We start from the raw sequence: 25,774 nt of genomic DNA, 5'->3' as shown, positions 1-25,774 counted from the left end.
TCCCTTACTTCCTAAACGAAGGCTTTCCTCGACGAATCCGATGATCTCGTGGCCTTAGACACACCCCAGTATAGTTTTCCTCTGTGGAATCATCGGGACGGGACGCGCATTCTTTGACGCGCTCCCGTCGACTAAAGAGTAACGTCTTTACGCTCAGCAATTATCGTTTACGAGTCAGACTTAGATTCAGCGAGAACGCCTATCTGTCATCCCGTTGACCGCGGATTCGTTATTGAACCTGAGATCACTGTCACTAGTGTCGCGAACGTCTCACCGCCGTGATAGATTGTCAAACCTGTGTTATTCATACCTGTGTCAATAAATCGTATCTTCGTTACACCGCAACGATGGCTACCTTCAATGAAGACTCCTCAAACACCGACAACCCTATCCCCCCTGCTTCTCCGACATCAGAAGTGGGATCCGCACGGATTCAAGAGATGCAAGGGCGGATCAACGCCATGGAAGAGCTAATTCGGACACTGACGCAAAGGCCGAGTACGGAGACGATGAGTGTAGCGCTACCACGTTTCAACCCCGGGAACGCGGGCACCAGCCCAGCTTCGTGGTGCGCGGCTGTTAGTGCGGTTATGGACAAAGTGTCCCTACGAGACTACGAGTTATATATTGCTATAAGTCGTGCTTTAGAGGGTACCGCGGCAGAGTGGCTTACGCATGTCCCGGTCAACGGTCTTACTTGGACAAAGTTTAGGGAACTTTTTCTTGCTCGCTACGGAGGCACGGAGACGGCAACCTCGGCGCTAATCAGGGTGCTCGACGAATCACCACTGGAGGACGAAACCGCTGGGACTTTCGGAAATCGCCTCCACTCCCTTCTGTCGGCGAAGTGGGGAGGTCTATCCGATGTCGAGCTGATCAACGCCGTTATCCTTCTGCGACTGATCTGGTACGACCAGCGTTTCGAAAGAATAGCATTCGGGGACGATATTCGGACCCTCGAGCAATTCCAGAGGGAAATGAGAATCTTCTCTCACGCGAAGAAGAGGCCAGTACCTTCGCCAAATAATCCATCGGCGGAGCCTGAAGCAAAGCGACGCCACTCGTCGGCCCGCCTTCCGAGATGCCTTCACTGTGGCAAACCAGGACATAAGCTCGCGGATTGTAGGACGAGGAAGCGTGAGCAACAGCAGAGGAGTACACAACGCCAGGGAGGAAGGCGACCGGACGCATCGCCTCAGGTGGTTTGCTTTAAGTGTCAGGCGGAGGGCCATATCGCACCTGACTGCCCGCTACGACGGGACAAAAAGGCCAGTACCAAGAATGAACGTGTAGTCAACTGCTGCGCGGTGGAGTCCCCAGCTGGTACCCTAAGTCATCTGGGTGAGTCGTTCCCATTTTACTTCGATTCCGGAGCCGAGTGCTCATTAATTAGAGAGTCGGCTGCCTCGAAATTCTCCGGTAAGAGGACGACTGAGCTAGTAGTAATGCGAGGAATAGGAAACACCCGTGTTAAGAGTACGTCCCAGATCTTGTCCACGGTATGCATAAACGGTCTTACATTGGAGATAACCTTCCATGTTCTTGCCGATACTTATCTGAATTACGATATCATGGTTGGTCGCGAGATTTTAAGCCAGGGTTTCGACGTATACATTACAAGAAATAGCGTCGATATTTGTAGAACAAAGGTGGTCAACACCTGTAGTAAAACCCCCGAAGACGAGATCGATATTAACGCGGCCGATACTGACGTGTTCGGTAACGATAAAAGTCGATTAATTTCTGTTCTCGAGAAATTCAAAGATTCATTCATTACGGGCTTCCCACGTGCCCGCGTAAGCACGGGGCAGTTAGAAATACGGTTAATCGATCCTAATGTCACCGAACAAAGAAGTCCTTACAGACTTAGCGAAGAAGAGCGGAGGATAGTGCGTGAGAGAATAGACGAGCTAATTAGAGCAAAAATTGTAAGGCCTAGCAACTCACCGTTCGCGAGCCCTATCTTACTTGTGAAGAAGAAAGACGGCTCAGATAGACTGTGCGTAGATTTTCGAGCATTAAATAAAAATACGGTCGCGGACCGGTATCCCCTACCCCTCATCGCGGATCAAATCGCGAGATTGCAGAAGGCGAGATACTTCATTAGCCTGGACATAGCCAGCGGGTTTCACCAAATTCCCATTCATCCTAATTCGACGGAATATACGGCGTTCGTTACACCCGACGGGCAATACGAGTACGTAACTATGCCTTTCGGATTGAAAAATGCACCATCCGTTTTTCAGAGGGCCATTCTCAACGCCTTAGGCGACCTCGCGTATTCGTTCGTTGTTGTTTACTTGGACGACGTCCTAATTATTGCCGACTCAGTAGATCAAGCCCTGGAAAGGTTGACCACCGTATTAGATACCCTCGTGAAAGCCGGATTCTCCTTTAACTTTGCAAAATGTTCCTTTTTAAAGACATCGGTACTCTATTTGGGATATGTAATTCGTAACGGAGAAGTCCGTCCAAACCCGGGTAAAATACAAGCCTTGAGTTCTTTACCTGCACCGTCGACCGTCACACAACTCAGACAATTCATAGGTTTGGCCTCTTACTTCCGAAACTTCATTCCCAAATTCTCACAAGTAATGAAACCCCTGTACGCACTCAGCTCGAGTAACAAGAATATACCTTGGACGGACCGGCACGAACAGATAAGACAAAAGGTAATTTCCGTCCTGACTGACGCGCCGGTGCTAATGATATTTGACCCCAATTACCCAACAGAACTACATACGGATGCTAGCTCGGAAGGATATGGGGCCATTTTAATGCACAGGGTTGAAGGTAAAAATCGAGTAGTGGAATATTACAGCAAAAGAACTAGCCCTGCAGAATCTAGGTATCATTCCTACGAATTAGAAACGCTAGCAGTCGTAAACGCCGTCAAGCACTTCCGTCATTACTTACACGGACGAGAATTTCTTGTTGTCACCGACTGCAACTCCCTGAAAGCATCCCGCAATAAGGTACACTTGAACGACAGGGTTTACAGGTGGTGGGCTTACCTGCAAACTTTTACCTTTGACATTATGTACCGGGAGGGTAAACGAATGACCCACGTAGATTTCTTTTCGCGAAATCCCGTAGACTTAGATCGCGGTACGTTCAGCAAAATTGCAGAGAAAGAAATTAACCTAACCGAAATCTCCGACGATTGGCTACTAGCGGAACAACGTCGCGACCCACAAATTTCGGAGATCGTCTATAAATTACAGAACGAAGAGCTCGCGGAAGACGTCGCGAATACGTATGAGTTACGGTCCGGCACTCTTCATCGTAGAATACAGAGAAAAGGTAGGACTCTCTGCCTGCCCATCGTGCCGAGGGGGTTTAGGTGGTCTGTTATTAACCATGTGCACCAGTCCATTATGCACTTAGGTTGGGATAAAACGCTTGAGAAACTGTACGAGTATTATTGGTTCGAAGGAATGGCGAAGTATGTTCGCAAATTCGTAGAGAACTGTCATGCTTGTCGAGTTTCAAAGGCAAGTTCGGGTCGAGTACAAGCCGAATTACACCCCATACCTAAGACCAGCATACCTTGGCACACGGTTCATATGGACATAACGGGCAAACTAAGCGGTAAGAACGATTCGAAGGAATACGTCATTGTGTTAGTCGACGCCTTCACCAAGTTCGTATACTTGCATCATACCCGTAAGATAGATTCCATTAACACCATTAAAGCGCTTAAGTCCGCTATATTTTTGTTCGGCAGTCCCTGCCGGGTAATAGCGGATCAGGGAAGATGTTTTACGGGCAAAGAATTTCGAGACTTTTGTCAAGATAAATACATTAAACTCCATTTAATTGCGACCGGAGCTAGTAGGGCCAACGGACAGGTAGAGCGTGTTATGAGTACGCTAAAAAACATGTTCACAACAATAGAAAACACTGGGCGGTCCTGGCAAGACGCGATCGGGGAAATACAACTGGCCTTAAATTGTACCACCAACCGCGTGACTAAGTCAAGCCCGTTGGAACTACTAATCGGTAGAACAGCGAGACCCTACGGCTTATCCCTACCCGACAATATCGAAGAAAGAGAAGTAAATATCTCCCATGTAAGACAGCAGGCGATAAAGAATATAGAAGCAAGCGCCAAATACGATAAAGATAAGTTCGATGAAAACAAAGCTAAAATAACTAGGTTCAACCTTGGCGATTTCGTGTTACGCAAAAACGAGGAAAGGAACCAGACGAAGTTAGATCCGAAATTCAGGGGTCTGTTCGAGATAGCAGAGATTGTGGAAGGAGATAGGTATACCTTAAAAACTCTAGACGGAAAACGATCATATAAGGACAGACATGACAGACTGAGAAAGATGCCGGAAGGCTGCGTCCCTGCTGAGTTGGACGTCTGCGGTGATGACGACGACGGTGATAATATCGATGCAAGTACACCGACCTCAGAGGATCACTAACACTGCGTTGTAGTTGTAGTATATATCCACTGTGATGTCTCGTATATCTGTAATATATCCACAGTGACGTTTTGCACATACGCAATATATCCACTGTGATGCCTCATACATCTGTAACATACCCACAGTGATACACCCAACGCAGTAACATGATCCAACAAACTGAGACTCTTCGGTGTACGAAATCGAAATGATCTGCCGTGTCATTACGGTCTGACTGGTAACTCACAGAACGCAACTAGCTCTTTAAACACAAATTATAGCGCTACTAATTCAAGCCCTCTTTCATTTCCTTGCATGTCAAACCTCCGAACAAATCCTCGTTGTTGAAATGGACCCTTGACTTTCTTGGACACTTAGTTAAATTGTAAATAATGTCAGTTGCATCGAAGCTAATGTAAGAAAACACGATATTTTAGCCACACACGAGGACGTGTGATAGTCAGGATGGCCGTGTCGGAGATGAAAGGACACCGGAACCTTCGGATAGCCCCGCAACATTGCAATCTAAAGTCTACTATAACTGTAACTAAACTATTGTAGTTATTCAATCTGATTGTAATTGTTCGAGATTAGTGACGGTGAGCTTTGAGCTTATATATATATATGTCGGAGATGAAAGGAAAGCCGAAGCCCTTCCTTGGAAATTTTGGGAACATCCTCTAGTACCTTAGCCTAGATTTTATTATAGTTGTAATTGTTTAAGATTTGTAATAAGCGAGATTGGGTTCGAGGTGACAATCGGTCGCTGAACGTAGCCACGGTCACGGGATGGATGTTTTATCTAACGGAGGTCTGGAGTGGTTGTATGTGTTTTCCGAGAAGTGTGGTTGTGGCGGCATGCGGCCTCGAGAGCGGGCCGAGCCACGTGTGATGTTGCCTCGGAGGTGCCGATGCAATGGGACATACATTGTATTTAGTAACCAAAACTCCAGGCAGAAACTGCCTAGCAACGGCGTTTGGAACTTTCTCGATGCTTCCAACGAGTGTGCCTAGCAACGGCGTTTGGAACCTTCTCGATGCTTCCAAACGGATATAGAAAACAAAATGCAATCGTACAGGGAGAAAAATCTCCACGAGGCTGGCATTCTTGCGATTGCCTTGGAGAGTGATACATCGAGCGTTTTCGACGATCGCATTTGCGTCTAAGTTAGTTTCGCTTAGTAAGGAGTTATCCCGGTGACCGTGGATTCGTTTGAACTCAAACATTGCTAATAGTATTATTTAATTTAATTATTCGTAGATCGTATTATTCATTAGGCTTAGTGTTTGTTAGACTTATTATTAGTTGTACTTATTATTTGTTAAGCTTAGTGATAGACCTGTATATACGTGTAAATAAAATCTCGGCTTTGTGAAACGATGGCTAGTCCACATGAAGAGTCGTCGCGCGCCCAAAATTCGAATCGTGATCCGACATATATATATTGCATATATATATGTCGGAGCGGACATTAGAATTAGGATTAGGGGCGTGAAACGAATCTTCGTTTGGGTTACATGTTGTCGTTATGCAATAGAGAAGACATTGACTAGTGCAAATACGATTATTATAGAGCCGGACAAGTAACCGTGGTAGTTAGGCACTCGAGAAACTAATGACAATGATCCTAGGTTCAATAACGAATCCGCGGTCGACGGGATGATAGATGAACGTACTCACAAAATCTAAGTCGGATGCGTGATATTCACTGGTCGTAAAGGGTTACTCCTTTCATCAGTGAGATCGCGAACGAGAATGCCTTTCCCGTCCCGATGATGCCACAGAGGAAAACTATAATGGGGTGTGTCTAAGGATACGAGATCATCGGATTCGTCGAGAAAAGCCTTCGTTCAGAAAGTAAGGGAAATTGACGTTGCTGCTAATTGGTCAATCTCCATATCGGTGGTTAGAAAAAGATGCTAGCCGCCCTCGAGGGAAAGTTGCTAGTGGGAGACGCCGCCCGTTGAAAAATATGTCTCCCCTTTCTTCCCGTAGTTGGGACAAAGACCGTTTGTCTGTTTGAAGGACTTTAGTTGACTAAACCTTAAGATTTATAACGGGCCCTTGAGCTAGCCGGACATGTACTGCGGAGACGCATCGACATCTGGCAATCATCTTACTCGAAGAATAGGGTCTGCGTGTGGCGAGCCACGGGACAGAAACCGTTGGAATGTTTACTGGCGCGTGTCGCCACGAATATTTCTTTTAAGGAGAGCTATAGAATTACTCCATACCTTTGTTAGACAAAGCGTTCATCCCGTGACCGCGGCTACGTTCGGCGACTGACTATCGCCTCGAGCCCAAGCTCATTATCACAACTCTCGAACAATTACAATCGGATTGAATAACTACAATTGTTCAATTACAGACTCCGGTGTTCTTTCATCTCCGACATATATATATGTATAAGATTTATAAAATGAATGCTAGGTAAAATGTCTGTGATAAATAATTCCAATTAAAATGGAAAAATTTTTAATTGCATTGCTTCGACTATACATATACATATACTTAATGTGACTTACTTTGTATGAGAAAAATTCTGTTTGTCAATTCGATATCGAGAGCTGATAATGCTAACATACGATGAAACGATAACAGAAGAATCCGAATATTCAGAACTTTTCACGATATATGTTAAATAATATTATGAAATAAATTAAATAATTACCCCGCATTGCTTCCAGCGTACGTGTTCACGATTCTCGGCGAAACCGAATATGGCAGCAGGAAATCAACCAATCACCTTGTTTATTCGACCAGTCGCGGGGAGACGTAGTCGCTAGGAGAGACGTCAACGGGAGTCGTAAATTCCCGTTACGATTATAACAATCGACACCACGACTTGATCGATCCCCTGATTTCCGGTGAGATAATAGGGGTGATTGAGTTTGTATAACACTGTGATTCACAGAATTATAAATTATATATTTCCAACACTTAGATTACACTGATGAGCATAGATAGAGAGATAATCACTTATCGCACGAAGATAAGATAGATATGTACGTTAGAGCAGAGCTCTTGTAATTGGATTCAATGTATTAGTGGACGTAGCACTATAAGATATTTAGGAGAGGAAATGTAGGCTCGACAATACCGAGACCGACTCTCGCGTTATGCTTAGACTGCCCCGCTGGGCATTAGCGTATACTTAGTAGTTGACTTTTCCAACGATGTAGAAGAAGTGAAGTTGAGTGACGATGCTGTGTCAGAGGAAAGCTAAGGATGGGTGTGTCTAGCGCACGGGACCATCGGATTTGTTGGTGACGATTTTAGTTAGGAGAGTGAGGGAATTGGCTTCGTTGTTAATTGGTTAAACGGAGGGTCTTAACCGCCCTCGAGAGAAAGTGGTTAGTGGGAGGAAAGTTGCAGCATACGTGAGAAAAACTAACTTTCCCTTGTCACGCCGTGGTAGACAAGAGTCTTTAGAAATTCCTCGGAAACAGACGTTTGTTTGGTTTGAAGGACCTCTACTAGGAAATTCCTGAGATTTATGGAAGATACTTAAGGCTATTGAGGGTACGCCGTACGGAAGAGCGGACATCTGGTGTCCGTCTGGCCCGCGGTGTGTGACCTGGGCCAGGCAGAGGGTCGCCCGGCGTAACACACAACTTCGGAAGAAAGCAAAGCGCGGGAAGAAATCGCGGCATCCAGCTTCCTGCGAATCTATTCTTGATCTCGATGTAAGCAGTAATCTTTCGATAATCGTTTTGCAAAATGGCGTGCCTTAAACGAAGTGTATAGTAAAATTCGTATTTGAGAGACGCATAAATAAACGATATCAGGCTATTTCCCGCGAGAAATTCACGTTCGGTTGCAACATAACATGTCACGTATGTATTTTCGTCGAAAACTGATTTCGAGGGACGTGTATATGTACGTATCAAGTTACTTGGCGAAAGTTCAACGACAGACTGTGACTTTAAAACAGTAAGTATGTAAGCCTATGTTTGTTGTCCGAGAATCTGTCATGTTTTGTTTACGTCGGCTGTAATGGAGTGGTGTTTTTGTCTTGTGGTAACTGAATATTTCAAACAACAAACTCGAGGTTTCAATCGATCTTCGAAAAGAAGTCATACCCATTGGCCTTGGGTGAGTTGTGATTTCATTAACTTTTTAATTCATAATTGATAACATAAGGTTATTGTAAGACCGATGAAAATATGGATAGCAACCAATTGCAATTGAATATCTGGCCTGTCTTGCACTATTGAAATTTTGCAAGTCACTAAAGTTACCAGCATTAATATGTTCCCTTGCACAAGTTTGACGATAAAACAAATTAAATTTTACTAATTGCAAGTTATTTGATTATTCTATTTAACGAAAAATTATAAAATCATAAAATAGAATTCTATATAACCTGTAAATCGTAACTTGTCAATCTACTAGTACATATATTATAAATTGGTAAACTTTTGTGTGTGGGGGAGGGGGTGCTAGATGTAACACTGATGCGACATTTTGAAAAAATATTTAATTATAATCATGAAAGGCGTTATTGAAATATTGAATTTTTATTAATGTTCCTTGCAACTTCGAGTTTGCGTACTATATTTAAAATGTACATAAGATATAAAGTATATTGACAAGTAACAGTCACAAAATTGTTTCAAATGAGGATAATCATCCTAATATCAACTTATCAATTGTGATCTGATAAACAAGAATTCAAAATACAGTTAAACTGTGTTCTACATACAATAATCTTTTTTCGGAGGAGATTTAAATATATGAACATATTGTGATATTTTGTCCATAATAACATGAATAATATAAAGTTTCGTATTACATATACTCTATTTTTTAATATATTCTGCATATCTCATTTTATGACAACAGACAAGCAAACTATATTCCCATTATAAGCTTCGCTCTAATTTCGCATCGTTTCACCTGAATATATCGTGAAATTTCATCCCGTCAAAATTTTGCGTCAATCTTTTTTATCTTAAAGGATTAAAGACAGTTGCAAAACGCCACGGTGTTTCGGGGTTTGTTTAAATTTCCGCCAAATGAAAAAGAAGTTTCGCGAAAAATGGTAGTTACTAACGGCACGTCTGGTTACAATTTTCGTTTACAATACTTTTGGCGAGTAAATATGACGTACTGGGTCGATACTAAGTAGTCGGTTGTCCCTGAAATTTGAACTGTTGAGAACGAGGTAATAACAGGGTGACTGGTTTGTTGCTGTGTAACGTATACACGTTTCTGAATAGTTTTCTACTTTAAATGAAATTAACTGCTACCCGACGGAGTTTCGACGTAGCGATAAACACGTCACTGAAAAAAGCGACGAATGGGAATGGAAAATACGTAAAGATTTTTTTGACAAAATAAAGAATCATTTTGTCAGATTTCAAGAAGAGTTTGGGTAAATTCAATTTATGCTCTTTGCTACTTGACTTATGTTTATAACACTAAAAGTTATCTTTACAAGCAGCGAAGTGATTTAGTTTCATCCGTAGTTCGGTTGCTTCCAATTTTTTCATTTTCACATTGCGTATTACAATATTGATGTTAAAATATTATTATAGAAAAACATGTTAGCAACTTAATTTTCTATTTGTTCTTTTCTCTGTTTTCCTTATTCTGTTTTTGGATTTGTGGTGGATGATTTAAATAATGACGTGACGAGTTGATACTTGATATTGTCAAATATATTTTAAATTATTCCAAATACAAAATTAATCGCACGGGAGACAAAGATTTTGTAACGAATCCTAGCGGCTGCCTTTTGTCGTTCACGCGCTGTTGCCGATACCGGATGCGCTAATGTCACGTAAAATAACAAAATAAAAAAAGAAATTTGAGGTGAAAAATAAAAAAAAGAAACTTTATTTTTTTTCTAACAACAATTCACTTTACAATCCACTTCCAAACTCTAGGCGTGACTTTCCAAGACTGAAGCTCTTATGATTTGACTTTCGATCGAATCCGATTACTTTCTTTTGTCATCCCTCAACATCCCCACCATGCATTTGCATTTGCTAGGCGTCCGCGACCGTTGCCACGTGCTCTTTCTTCTAGAACCTTCGGCGGAAGGACCGTTGGGATGTTGATGGTTCATTAGACACTTCAGCGATATTGCCGCCGATTGTCGCCGAGTGCCGCCACATCTTTATCTCCATCGTCAGTCCATCGGATTTGAAGTATGCCGGTCGTGACACTAACATTGTGGCGTCAGAGACGACGCGTTTTGACTCGCGAAAGGCGTTTTCGGTTTGCTTCGACCACTCGATTCGCCGCGAACAGCTCGTACGTATCTTTGTTCGCGGATCCGCGTAGTTTGTTGCACGGGTATACGTTTATATTGACACCGGTGTTCACGAGGAAAGAGATCCTTGGTGCCCTGTCCGTCACGAAAATGCGACGGGATACTAAAGCCATCGCCACATGCCGCGTTTACGGACGGCTGGTCTCGTTTCACTGGGTCCAGTTGCAAGGGGCCCGGCACTTCCTTGCGCGGTCTCGAAAGGTCTCGTGGTAATAGCAGAGACCAGACTTCTGCGGTCTGTCCTTCGAACTTGATATCAATCTTGCCTTCCGTATGTAGAATAACGATGTGAGGTGGATAGTGGGTGAAGGTGCCCACAAGAAATACTCTTGATGTTCAACAAAAAAGTTAATTAAATTATTAACAATCAACAGTCAACAATTTATGATCAACAATTAACGACTAACGATTAACTGTCAACAACAATTAACGATTAACGATGAACGATCAAAAACAATTAACGATTAACGATGAACAACAATTAACGATTAACGATTAACGATTAACTATCAAGAGTCAATAATCACGTATCTCTAATTGCGTTTGCTTCGCTATGACGCTTAACCTTTCGAACTCCGCAGCTCGGGGCAGAATGAATCTTTGATTCGAAACCAAATGGATTCTTTTCTTTGTTGTCCCTCGATATCTCCACTACGCACGCGTTTATTAGATGTCCGCAACGGTTGCCGCGTATGCATTCTTCCGAATATTCGGCGAAAGAACTGTAGGGATATCGATGGTACATTAGGCGTGTCGGCTTTACGCTTTGAAGGTATAGCGCTTTGTGTCGCGAAGCCGTTGGAAAGTTCCATGGTCGAGTGCCACCACAGATGCATGACGATTAGATACAAACGCTTCAAGTATTACAATTAATAGCTGATACAATTGCAACAAAACAGATGTCCTTTATGCAAGACTACTGAAATTACACAGCTACAATAAAATAAGGAATACGTCTGTACTATGGGAAACATAAATAAATATACACATAGTAGCTTATACAACATGTATGTGGAGGACGATTAAACGCGTTGTTGATTAATGACCAGACGAGTTGATACTTAGTGTAGTCAAATGTATTTAAAATTATTTGCAGTACAGAATTAGTCGTCGTTCGCTTAGTGTTGCTCGATATGTGTATACAAGGTAATGCTTACGTTCGTTCGATATTAATTCGCTATAAGAATGTTCGATACTAACTGTCTTAACGATCGTGTTCTTTTATTTATACTCGGGGGAGTATCGAAAACTTTAAATTCAACCTCGGTTGACGATTGCACGTAGCGGCAACATTGTTTTGCCCGGAGTTTGTTTATCGTTACGCTTTGCTTGTCACGTAAAAGTAATGGGAAAATAATAATAAAAAAATGTTGGGTTCTTGAACCAGAGTTCGAGATACCTCTATTCTATAATAGGATTACAAGTGTGCGATTAAACTGTTACCGAAAGACTGAAAGACTCGATCAAGACTCAGCCCTTCTAGATGTTCGTTTATCTTATGCCTACGTGCCGAATTCATAATCCTTTATTTTGGGAGTCGGTGTCGTGTGCAAGGCGGTTCAGGTTTCCTGAGTCGGTTGGAGATATTTGTTGACGTTACATTCCCCCAGTGTTAGAGTGCGGCTGGTCCTCCAGACTCTTATTTTCGGTGTAGTGCCTCCTTTTGTATGCCCTTTTGGAATGTTACATGCCTTGCTTCGAGGATGACTGAATTGGTGTCTTCAGGTAATTCTCCTAATGGTTGTATTTCAGGTGTGGAATATGTGTTTAAAGGTGCGCTAGGTGTCTCTATTGGTCTAGAGATATTGCTTATACCTATGTCTTTTTTTTTCTTTGGTTTTACAACATAATACACGAATACATAATTTGGAAGGTAGGCATTTGCTTATAATATCGAATAATCCTATTTTGTTAAATATACATATGTTCCTAGTAATGCTAGATCAATATAACTAATAATTTATAAGACACTTAGTTCCTATTTCTTAAGACTTCTAATTCTATGTTCATAATTAAGAGAGTTTACTTCGTTGGTAATTTGATTGAGGTGCATTCTATACGATTATACATTATTAATGATTTTTGGAGCGTTTTCAATTTTTGTTAGGATTTCTTCTAGACTGTCAGTTAAGGGTAAAGCTATAGTTTTGAGATTTGTTTTGTAAGTTATATTGGTTTTTAAGTTATTGTTTTCATCAAAAAATTTATCTATATTTTTATTCATTAATTCTAAATTATCGTTATCCAGAGTTACAAATAGACTTCTAGAAATGGATCCAACAAAATTCAATGACCCTCTTCGGTAACAAGTGTGTGTCATAAATTTAATATGCATGATTAAATTGTCTAAATTTCTTTTGCGAGCGCGTGTAATCATTTCATTGGAATACGGGCATTCACTTTTAAAATGTTCTGTTAACATTAGTCTAAATCTTTTAATTTCGCTGAGTTTTGCATATATATCCTTAATGTCTAAACCTATAATTACGTTTACAGATTCGCTATATAAGTATGCATGAGCTAATTTTTCTTGATATATAGAACTACCGTTAAGGGGTATAACGTTTAGCTTAGCTAACTATAAAGAAGGTGAAGATCGTCCTGGAAAGTAAGGTTTAATACGGTTACCATGTATTTTCCTAATCGAGTGATTTACTATTATTTCATAATAAGGGGTTTTTCACTTTTTCAATGGTGTATGGCCCTGGCCATTCAGTATCTATCTTGTGTTCTTTATGATCGTTATGAATTAATACTAAATGTCCTTCTTTAAAAATAGATTGAGGTTTGGCAATTTTAGAGAAGTTTCTAATAAATTTTCTATAGTATCCAGCTAGCCCAAGGAATGATTTTACATCAGTAGGATTTTTTGGTAGTTTGAAATTCTTTACTGTTTCTATCTTTTTAGGGTTAGGTTTTACTCCATCTGCTGTCACTACATGTCCTAGATATTCTAATTCGGGCTTTAAGAATTCACATTTATCTGGTTGTATTCTTAGACCTACTTTCCCGAGTCTTTGGAATATAATGACTAAGTTTTTAGTATGTTCTTCTATCGATTGCCCGAATATAATGATATCATCGAGATAAACGAAACAATGATTGTTAATCAAACCTCTTAACGTGGTATCCATCATTCTTTGAAAGGTAGCAGGTGCGTTCTTGAGCTCGAATGGCATTCTATTATAGTGGAAGTGTTCTTGTGGTGTGCTAAATGCAGTGTATTTCTTTGAATTCTCGTCCATGGGTATTTGATGGAACCCTGAGGATAAGTCTAAAGAGGAGAAATATTTCGCATTTCCTAGCTGTGATAGTATATCGTCAATGTCAGGTAGTGGATACGCGTCTTGGTCTGTTAGTTCGTTTAACTTCCTAAAGTCAATCACTACTCGCCACTTTTGTTTCCCTGATGCGTCGATTTTCTTTGGAACGATCCAGACAGGAGAGTTATAGGGGGGGTCGGAGGGTTCTATAATCTCTTTGTTTAACATTTCAGTCATCTGTTTATTTATTTCGGTTTTATGATGTTCGGGAGGACGGTAGGATTTTACGTTGATGATCTTGTTAGGTAGATGATACATTTACACTGTACACGTGAATGTGTGTGTAAGCGTCAGAGGGCGTCCAGGTCTCAGTAGAGACAAAAGACGATTGGAGGCTGTTAGGAGAATCTAGAGGAAGTGGTTGACAACAAGCGTGCGTGCAAGAAGGTTATCGAAGTCTTCAGAGTGTAATATATATGTCGGATCAGGATTCGAATTGTGGGCGCGCGACGACTCTTCATGTGGACTAGCCATCGTTTCACAAAGCCGAGATTTTATTTACACGTATATACAGGTCTATCACTAAGCTTAACAAATAATAAGTACAACTAATAATAAGTCTAACAAACACTAAGCCTAATAAATAATACGATCTACGAATAATTAAATTAAATAATACTATTAGCAATGTTTGAGTTCAAACGAATCCACGGTCACCGGGATAACTCCTTACTAAGCGAAACTAACTTAGACGCAAATGCGATCCTCGAAAACGCTCGATGTATCACTCTCCAAGGCAATCGCAAGAATGCCAGCCTCGTGGAGATTTTTCTCCCTGTACGATTGCATTTTGTTTTCTATCCCCGTTTGGAAGCATCGAGAAGGTTCCAAACGCCGTTGCTAGGCACACTCGTTGGAAGCATCGAGAGAGTTCCAAACGCCGTTGCTAGGCAGTTTCTGCCTGGAGTTTTGGTTACTAAATACAATGTATGTCCCATTGCATCGGCACCTCCGAGGCAACATCACACGTGGCTCGGCCCGCTCTCGAGGCCGCATGCCGCCACAACCACACTTCTCGGAAAACACATACAACCACTCCAGACCTCCGTTAGATAAAACATCCATCCCGTGACCGTGGCTACGTTCAGCGACCGATTGTCACCTCGAACCCAATCTCGCTTATTACAAATCTTAAACAATTACAACTATAATAAAATCTAGGCTAAGGTACTAGAGGATGTTCCCAAAATTTCCAAGGAAGGGCTTCGGCTTTCCTTTCATCTCCGACATATATATGTGTCGGAGCGGACATTAGAATTAGGGTTAGGGGCGTGAAACGAATCTTCGTTTGGGTTACACGTTGTCGTTGTGCAATAGAGAAGACATCGACTAGTGCAAATACGATTATTATAGAGCCGGACAAGTAACCGTGGTAGTTAGGCACTCGAGAAACTAATGACAATGATCCTAGGTTCAATAACGAATCCGCGGTCGACGGGATGATAGATGAACGTACTCACAAAATCTAAGTCGGACGCGTAATATTTACTGGTCGTAAAGAGTTACTCCTTTCATCAATGAGATCGCGAGCGAGAATGCCTTTCCCGTCCCGATGATGCCACAGAGGAAAACTATAATGGGGTGTGTCTAAGGATACGAGATCATCGGATTCGTCGAGAAAAGCCTTCGTTCGGAAAGTAAGGGAAATTGACGTTGCTGCTAATTGGTCAATCTCCATATCGGTGGTTAGAAAAAGATGCTAGCCGCCCTCGAGGGAAAGTTGCTAGTGGGAGACCGCGCTCGTTGAAAAATATGTCTCCCCTATCTTCCCGTAGTTGGGACAAAGACTGTTTGTCTGTTTGAAGGACTTTAGTTAACTAAACCTTAAGATTTATAACGGGCCCTCGGGCTAGCCGAACATGTACTGCGGAGACGCATCGACATCTGGCAATCATCTTACTCGAAGAATAGGGTCTGCGTGTGGCGAGCCACGGGACAGAAACCGTTGGAATGTTTACTGTCGCGTGTCGCCACGAATATTTCCTTTAAGGAGAGCTATAGAATTACTCCATACCTTTGCTAGGCAAATCCCGTGACCGCGGCTACGTTCGGCGACTGACTGTCGCCTCGAGCCCAAGCTCATTATCACAACTCTCGAACAATTACAATCGGATTGAATAACTACAATTGTTCAATTACAGACTCCGGTGTTCTTTCATCTCCGACATATGAATAGCTGTTGTGTGCGAAATAAAGTAAACTATTTGTATTTTCGAATCCTCTCTATACCTTAACATGGTAGCAGAGCGTGGTTACTAGTTTTGCAAGCTATTTAGTGCGTGGTTTTTAGTCTTGCGAGTTTAGTAAGGGAAGAAACGTTCAAAGAATATAAAATAAAAGAAAAAATACTTCAAGCACGTAGGAACGCTTGAGTAAAGAATAGGAAATCAATTAAAATGGAGAGATCGGAAATTATGCTATCGATATTTGATGGTGAGGGTTACGGTATGTGGAAGAAAAGAATAACAATGTTTCTGAGATATAAAGAATGTGATATTGTTATAACTAGAGTGAAGACTGAAACAGACAATCCAGACTGGGATAAAAAGGATCTGAAGACGATAAATATAATTTACAGTGCCTTCTCAAATAGACAATTAGAATATATTAGGGAAGAAAAAACAGCGTATGAAATAATGAAAAAGTTCGACGAAGTGTACTTGAAAGAATCGACGGCACTAGATCGTGTGCAGAAGGAGATTGGAGAAGATAAGTCTTGATAAATACAGTGATTCAGCATCGTTTTTTAGCGATTTTGAAAAATTAATAAATGAATTAAAAGGTGCAGGCGCAAAAGTGAGTGAGAGGGAAAAGCTGAATTACATGATAAATACGTGTTACGTCGCGTAACATTCTACCTAGCCCAGGCCACACACCGCGGGCAAGATGGCAACCAGATGTCTTCAGATACTCACTGCGTACCCTCAATAGTCTCAAGTATCTTCCATAAATCTTAGGAATTTCCTAGTCGAGGTCCTTCAAACTGAACAAACGTCTGTTTCCAAAGCATTTCTAAAGACCTTTGTTTACTACGGCTTGACAAGGGAAAGTTGGTTTTTCTCACGTATGATGCAACTTTCCTCCCACGAACCACTTTCTCTCGAGGGCGGTTAAGATCCTTCGTTTAACCAATTAACAACGAAGACTATTTCCCTCACTCCCTTAGTCAAAATCGTCACCAACAAATCCGATGGTCCCGTGCGCTAGACACATCCATCCTTAACTTTCCTCCGCCACAGCATCGTCTCCGAACATCACTGATTTTACATCCTTCGAACAGTCAACATCCTTCGACCGGGTTTACACCCGAAGATCAGTCAGTCTCAATCAAGCATCTCGTCAAGCGGTCAGCAATTCGAATACAGTGAGTCGACAAATCCATCAGTATACACGATAATCCGTCTAGAGACTCAGGTCGCACTCATTCGTAGTCATCTCATAACAAATATTCATTTTGTGTTACACCGAAGTTGTTGGTTTGTGAAAATATATAATAACCTGTTAGCAACAGCGTTATCCTTCATTTAACTACCCTTATTATCCTAAACGAAATGAGGGATCGAGCGATTCGCGGCGTTGATTAGCAAATCGTAACGGGAATTTACGACTCCCGTTGGCGCGCACTTCGAGATCGCGTCTCCCCGCGAACGTGCGAAAACAATACGTTACCCGAAGAGTATAGCTACATAGCGGATATAATAGATGCAGTGAAAGAAGAGAAACAAACGGTAGCGTGCGTGAAGAATAAAATAGAAATAGCGGAAAAGAAAGATAAGTCTAATCGAGGAGAAATGAAAACTAATGCCTTTGCTGCAAAAAAGGAAGGATGCTTCAAATGTGGAAGAGTGGGATATTTTGCATGAGAGTGTCAAAATGGCGTCCAAGCGGGAAGCAGTAACAGTTATCGGCGTGGGTCAACACGTGGTCGCAGCAGAGGAAGAGGAAACAAAGGCAATACGAACAGGGAGCGTGGAAACTTCCATCGTCAATCAGCAGCCGGCACGAGCGAATATGGCAACTCAGGAGCAGGCACATGGATGGCAACAGCGCACGCAGCACACAGCAGCGAGATGAACGAGATAAGTGGTAACGAAATAACATGCCTATTAGATAGCGGTTGTACCGATCACATTATTAACGATGTAAATTATTTTGATAAATCTATCGACCTTAAAGAACCGGTAAATATATATTTGGGCGATAATAGATCGATAAAGGCAACAAAAGAATGAAATGTTATAAGCTATTTTGAAGCATTTGAAAAACGAAATAAAATAAATATGAATAAAGTTTTTTATGTGAAAAAAATGTCCGCAAACTTGATTAGTTTCGGCAAGTTAACGGATAATAATAATATGGTTATTTCAAAAGGAAATATTGCAAAAATAATAGATGAGAACAATAAACTTACAGCTTTAGCGGTCAAAGAGAATGGTACATATAAAATGAAAAGTATATTGAAAGGAAGAAGCACTTAGTAAACAGTGGCGAACGTAGTGATGAGTAAAAAGGAAAGATGGCATAGGATGCTAGGACACGTAAATTTTAGATACTTAAATATTTTGGGCAAGTAAAGAGCAGCTAGTGACAGGCATACCGAATAAATTTGAAAAGGAATTGTTGAAATGTAAGGTGTATATAGAAAGTAAAATTCATAATTTATCTTTCAAAAATAATCGAACTAGGGCTAGGGAGATAATGGAAATTATTCATACGGACGTGTGCGGTATCTTTAAGACTACCGGATTAAATGAAGAGAAATATTTTATTTTATTTATCGATGATTATAGTAAAATAGCTAGGATTTATTGTATAAAATCAAAAGATAAGGTCTTTCATTCTCTCGTACAGTTTGTAAATGAAGTTGAGAACTTAACGGGCAAGAGGTTAAAAATATTAAGATGCGATAATGGAAGAGAATACTTAAACAATCGAATTTATAAATTTGCTAGGGATAAAGGTATCATAATAAATAATTGTCCAACCTACGTACATGAATTAAACGGGACAGCGGAAAGGTATAATAGAACAGTGATGGACATGGCGCGTTGCTTGTTAACGGAAGCGAAAGTACATAAAAAGTACTGACCGGAAATAGTATGTACAGCGGCGTACTTGAAAAATCGAAGACTAGCAAACACTGCAGAGAGAAAGACACCTTTTGAAATATTCTTCGAGAGAAAACCAAGTGTTGAAAATTTGTATCTATATGGAAGTAAAGTTTTTGTAAGAAGGCCAGAACAAAAAAGAGTTTCTAAATGGGATAAGAAGGCAGATATGGGAATTCTGTTAGGATATAGTGAAGTAGGTTAGAGAGTCCTATTAGGTGTAAAAATAACAGTAGCGACATGTAGAGGTCGTAGAAACAGACAAAAAATGTATCGGTTTTGAGGAGAATTCATTCGATGCAGTTAGCGATGATAGTAAAGATAATTATTTATTGGACAGCATGAATAAGGAAGAGTTAGAAAGTAGAGAAGATGAAAATGATAATAGTTCTGAAAGCTTAAAGATTCCTAGGAGATCTACACGTAATAAGAAAACTCCAGTAAGGTATCCAGAAAAGGAAAACAGTAGTGAGATTCACGCAAATTATTGTAGAGTAGATATCCTTTGTACATTTGAGGAGGCGATTTGTTGTGAAAATAGTGAAGATTGGAAACAGGCTATGGATAAAGAAATAGAGTGTCTCTATAAAAACAAAACTTGGAAATTGGTAGAGAGGGTAAAAGGCAAAGAAGTATTAGATGTAAAATGGGTTTACACGAGAAAATCAGATGACAGGTATAAGGCTAGATTAGTGGTAAGAGGATTTCAACAAAGAAACGTAGTCGTTGATGACATATATTCTCTTCTCTTCTATCATATTGTTGTCAAAATGGATTAATCATTGAGCAAATGGATGTAAAAACTGCCTTTTTAAATGGCGAAGTAAGTTCGGAGGTATATGTAAATCAAGCAAAGGGATATGCAGACGGAACGAATAGAGTTTGTAAATTATCGAAAGCGCATTATGGGTTAAAAGAAAGTCCGAGGGACTGGTATGAGTGTTTTGATAGGTATGTGACGACATTGGATTTTAAGAAGAATAACATAGAGTTGTGCCTATATACTCATGGAGAGGGGGAAAATGTTGTTTATTTGCTAATATATGTAGACGATTTGTTAATCTGTAGTAAAAACAAAAAAAGGATACAAAATGTAAAGAAGCTATTACCTGATAAATTTAAAATGAAAGATTTAAGTGAAGTAAAAGAATATTTTGGAATAAATATAGAGTATGATTATATAAAAAATGAAATGAAACTAAGCCAAACGAAATACATTGAATCATTAGCGAACAAATATAAATTACAAAACAGCAAATTGTACTGTACACCAACGGAAACAAATTTAAAAATTGAAAACGCTGAGATAAATAGAAATGACATTGGATACAAGAACTTAATTGGTGCATTGCTGTATATTAGTACAAATACCAGACCCAATATAAGTTATAGTGTGAATTATCTTAAGTAGATTTCAAGATTGTTGTAGCGAGACACATTTTAAATATGCTTTGCGAATATTGAAATATTTGTACCGAAATATTGAAATATTTAATATTAAAGATTTAAGGTTACATTAGAAAAGGAATGAAAAGTGTGAAACGATAGATTGTTATGTGGACGTTGATTGGGCAGGAGATCATTTAGATAGGAAATCTACTTCTGGATATGTAATTAAATTGTATGGAAATGTAATCGGTTGGAAATCTAAAAAACAAAGGTGTGTGACAAAAGCCTGGACGTATGCAGAGTATGTAGCTCTATCGGAAGCGGTGAGTGAATTAATGTCTATTAGAGAAATTATGAAGGTCTTCAATGTAAATCTAGACAATAACCCTGTAAAAATTTATGACGATAACTCTGGAGTGATAAGTATAGCAAAGTACGGAAATTTCACAAAAAATTCTAAACACATTGAAGTTCATTACCACTACGTTCACGAATGCTTAAAGGAAAATAAGATAAATATAATTTAAGTAGGTACAGACGAAAATACTACATAGGTTCTCTAAGAGGTTTTTCTATGTGCGATAGTCGAATCAAAGATTTGAATTTTTCGATTTGATCTACAGTGTTTATATTTTCAATAATGTTAGAAATTTGGACTGAAAACTTACCACCATTGATAAAGCATACTGGCGTTGGCTTTCCGTCGAAGTATACAATTTTTTGAACGATTTCTCCCGATGCGAGGGTTGGTTCTTGCTGCAGCAGAAGGGTATTATTATCTAATTTTAATGTTTTATTGGAGAGTTCGAATCGATATTGATTTAAACCGGGTAAGCCTAATATGCCGTCTTCTATGATAGGGAAATTATCATCTACTAAGGAAAATTCTATCTCTTTGTTGAATAAATTTAGTTTAATTTTGGAATTGGATTCGTATTTGGAATGTTCCATGGAGAATTTCTATGTGTCTGGTATTATTGTTCTTCCTGGGTAGCATCCTCGTTTAAGCAAGTTGATTCCTGCTCCCGAGTCAACGAAAAATCGCAATCCTGGTCGTCCTGGTAATTGTAGTCGTATTGTGGATAATCTTCCTGAGGTAGCATTGTTAATTCTGATTGTTCTTGAATGTGGTTTATTCCTGGAGGGGCTTTTGTTTGAGGCGGTATTAGAAAATTTTGGCATTGATTGGCAAGGTGTCCCAATCGATTGCATTTGAAACATTTCGTTTGTGGCCTTTCGTTTAATGGTCGATTTTCAAGCTTTGTAAAATTATTCATTCTTGGTTGAATGTTTTGTGTGGGTGGAGTTTTGTTATTCATGTTACTTGTAATCGTGAAGCGGTTACCTACTGGACGAGACGTCTGGTTACGATAAGATGGTGGAGTGGTTGTTTGTCGTGTCATCCGTCTGCGAGCGTTGTCTTCGCGAAAGTATTTTTCTACGTCCATTGCCTTTTTTTTCTGCATCGATGATGTTTGGGGGGGGATTAGCCAATAGCACGTGTCCTATTTCTGAATGAAGGCCTCTTACATAGTCAATCACAGAAACCATGTATAGTCGATCGTTCATCGCTCATCGAGTTAGTTCGTCTTTATATTCATTGGTAATGCTGTATTGAAGTTTGTTGAAAACACGTCGAAATCTAATGTTATAATTTTGCACGCTTTCGGTTATTCCTTGCTTTATCACTCTTAACTGATCTTGGTGTTCTCTTACTGATGCTTGAGTAGCTACGTTACGTCTTAATCCTTCGTACAGAGTTTCGAATTCGTTAATATGGATATTGCGGATTGTCATTGCGGCTTTTCCTACAATTTTCTCTATTTTGATCATTTTTAATAATAACGTTTGTTCGCTACACATCATTCTCATTTCTTTTATTTCACGAATAAAATCTTCTACACTTATATCGTTTTCTCCGTTTAGTATCGGAGATACTAAACAGCTTTTAGATTTCCAGAGTTTGCAGCTGTTGGATTGGATGGTTGGACATATGTTGGTGGCTTTTGTGGCATAGGTGGAGGTGGATTAGTATCGTGTTTTAATACTGATATATTATCGTCATCGTCAGTCATCATAGAACCGAATTCAGTTGATTTTACGTTTATTTGTGGTAGTTTAACACGAGAGAGGTTTCTACCTAATATTTCCATTTCGTTAGCGCGTTTTCTATTTTCTTCGTTCGCTAATTTTAAAGCATTCTTTATTTCGTTAAATTGTTGTCGAAATTCTTCGTTCTGTCTCTGTATTAAGTCTAAAATTGCTCTGGTAGAGGAATCGAGTGATCCCGTTTTATTTTGGACTCCACTTGTAGAGGGTAAACTTGTCTCGGCTTTTGAGTCTTTCTTGTTGTTCATATTGTCTCTTCGCTAGAGTTACTAGAGAAACTAACTTTTCGCGTTCTATATTGTTTAAAAGAATTCCGACTTTTCTCACCTTGATACGTAAGTTCGTAGAATGAGGTTCCCTTGCGGTGTTTCCCTCTGTGGCGCGTTCAAATGTGTTGTTTGAGTGTCAAACTCGTTCTGTTGATTTGTTCTATGCTGACAGTGGCCCCGTTGATTTGGTCCACCGTGGTAAATTATTGGCACCAAAGTTCATAACACAAGTAGTTCGAATCCTTCGATCTTCAATAATGTCCGTAGACCGAAATCGTAACTTCGTTTACACTAAAGCGAATGGATCCTGGCAGGATCGCCAAAATGTCACGTAAAAATAATGGGAAAATAATAATAAAAAAATGTTGGGTTCTTGAACCAGAGTTCGAGGTACCTTTATTTTATAATAGGATTACAAGTGTGCGATTTGACCGTTACCGAAAGACTGAAAGACTCGATCAAGACTCAGCCCTTCTAGATGTTCGTTTATCTTATGCCTATGTGCCGAATTCATATTCCTTTGTTTTGGGAGTCGGTGTCGTGTGCAAGGCGGTTCAGGTTTCCTGAGTCTGTTGGACATATTTGTTGACGTTACATGTACGTCAAGACTGTGTAAGTGTCACGAGGCAAAACAATAATATGAGTCGCTCTCGATTTGCATCGTTCTCTAACTCATGTGCCGCTACATACTTATATAGTTATTATTTCTTACAACCTAGCGTATGCAGTTGTGTATGGGGCCTTAGGTTCACTGTTTATAGATACTGCTAGGAATTAATCGAACGAATTCAACGCAGTCGCGTTTACAGTGTTCCGTATTATCGGAAATGCCGAATTCGCGTGGTTTCGCTTTGACGTTCGTCCACGTTGACGATTGTTCAAAGAACAACCGAGTGGCCTCCGCGTCACAGCTACGAAAGACATCGAAGCCGCGACACCCTTGAGTGACTTCCCTATCTTTTCCTAAAACCAAGGATGACGCAACTCAGGCAATCGTTACAAGCGTTCGAACTTCACATTTTCTTACCATACTATCAACAAAAAATGAAAGCTGGTTTTCAATGAGTCATTATATAATTACATGTCGGAGATGAAAGAACACCGGAGCCTTTGGAATTTTGGATAATCCCGCAACATTGTAACCTAGAGTCTACTATAGCTGTAATTGAACAATTGTAGTTATTCAATCCGATTGTAATTGTTCGAGAGTTGTGATAATGAGCTTGGGCTCGAGGCGACAGTCAGTCGCCGAACGTAGCCGCGGTCACGGGATGAACGCTTTGTCTAACAAAGGTATGGAGTAATTCTATAGATCTCCTTAAAAGAAATATTCGTGGCGACACGCGACAGTAAACATTCCAACGGTTTCTGTCCCGTGGCTCGCCACACGCAGACCCTATTCTTCGAGTAAGATGATTGCCAGATGTCGATGCGTCTCCGCAGTACATGTTCGGCTAGCCTGAGGGCCCGTTATAAATCTTAAGGTTTAGTTAACTAAAGTCCTTCAAACAGACAAACAGTCTTTGTCCCAACTACGGGAAGATAGGGGAGACATATTTTTCAACGAGCGGCTTCTCCCACTAGCAACTTTCCCTCGAGGGCGGCTAGCATCTTTTTCTAACCACCGATATGGAGATTGACCAATTAGCAGCAACGCCAATTTCCCTTACTTTCTGAACGAAGGCTTTTCTCGACGAATCCGATGATCTCGTGTCCTTAGACACACCCCATTATAGTTTTCCTCTGTGGCATCATCGGGACGGGAAGGGCATTCTTTTACGCGCTCACGTCGACCAAAGAGTAACGTCTTTACGCTCAGCAATTATTTTTACGAGTCAGACTTAGATTCAGCGAGAACGCCCATCTGTCATCCCGTTGGCCGCGGATTCGTTATTGAACCGGAGACCACTGTCACTAGTGTCGCGGACGTCTCACAGCCGTGGTAGATTGTCAAACCTGTGTTATTCATACCTGTGTCAATAAATCGTATCTTCGTTACACTGCAACGATGGCTACCTTCAATGAAGACTCCTCAAACACCGACAGCCCTATCCCCAATGTCATTCCGACATATATATCCACCGAAAATGCGCTCTTGTAGACAAACGCTCGATTCGCGTCATAGCTTTTAAAGCTTGTCGCATCTCAATCCGTTGGAAAAAGTTTTTCCTGTAGCATATTTTATTTTTACGAACCAACAAGGTCTTTGTTTATTTCCTTCTGTTTTTTGCTCCAATTTCCCCATTGTTTTTTCAAGGATAGTATTTCAGAGCCACTAGTCAAGTTTATTATAACAATAAACGTACGTTTCGGAAACATTTTGTGCTGTGAAACAGAATACACTAAAGTTTGAAGGTCACATCGATTTTCGAAAGTTTATAAATGGAGGTGTATGACAGTATCACCAGCTGTTGCTGTCCAAGTAACTCCAACATCGAAATACTACAACGATTCCAATCGAAAACGCTAAGAGCCTTAATAGACGCACCTTGGTATGTTACCAACGAAACCATCCATCGCGACCTCAAGATACCTACAGTCAAAGAGGAAATAGCAAAATATAGCGACAGATATAGCAAAAGAGTCAAGAAACACCGAAACCCGCTAATCACTGGACTACTCGATACGACGGACCAGATTCGATTTCTTTTTACTACAGACATGCAAGAAATACCGTGTTGGAGAGCGATGTTGCGAGTTCGAGTGCCTGGACCATCTGAAGAACGTTACCGGAACTGGTATAGTTTATGTCGTTGATGATAAGAATTCCTCCACGACTCAGCAACAAGAGCTACTCTGGGTAATGAGCTTAATGGTGCTGTTGCGGCTATTTTAATTTTTCAACAAGGATCCAGATGGCGCCGTTGACGAAATTCTTTC

The 25,774-nt window shown here is 40.5% G+C and overlaps 1 protein-coding gene across 1 annotated transcript; it reads left to right on the top strand.

Annotated features, from left to right (window-relative positions):
- The first annotated feature begins 440 nt into the window (after positions 1-440).
- On the top strand, positions 441-4,433 carry LOC117215574. Its single transcript, XM_033461923.1, has 3 exons — positions 441-2,350; positions 2,618-2,848; positions 4,232-4,433. The coding sequence occupies exons 1-3, from the start codon at positions 441-443 to the stop codon at positions 4,431-4,433; spliced, it is 2,343 nt and encodes a 780-aa protein (XP_033317814.1).
- The last annotated feature ends 21,341 nt before the right edge of the window (positions 4,434-25,774 follow it).

This window comes from Bombus bifarius, unplaced genomic scaffold, assembly GCF_011952205.1.
Source record: "Bombus bifarius isolate JDL3187 unplaced genomic scaffold, Bbif_JDL3187 scf7180000009738_frag, whole genome shotgun sequence".
Lineage (NCBI taxonomy): Eukaryota > Metazoa > Arthropoda > Insecta > Hymenoptera > Apidae > Bombus > Bombus bifarius.
This window is presented reverse-complemented; position numbering and strand designations above follow the sequence as displayed.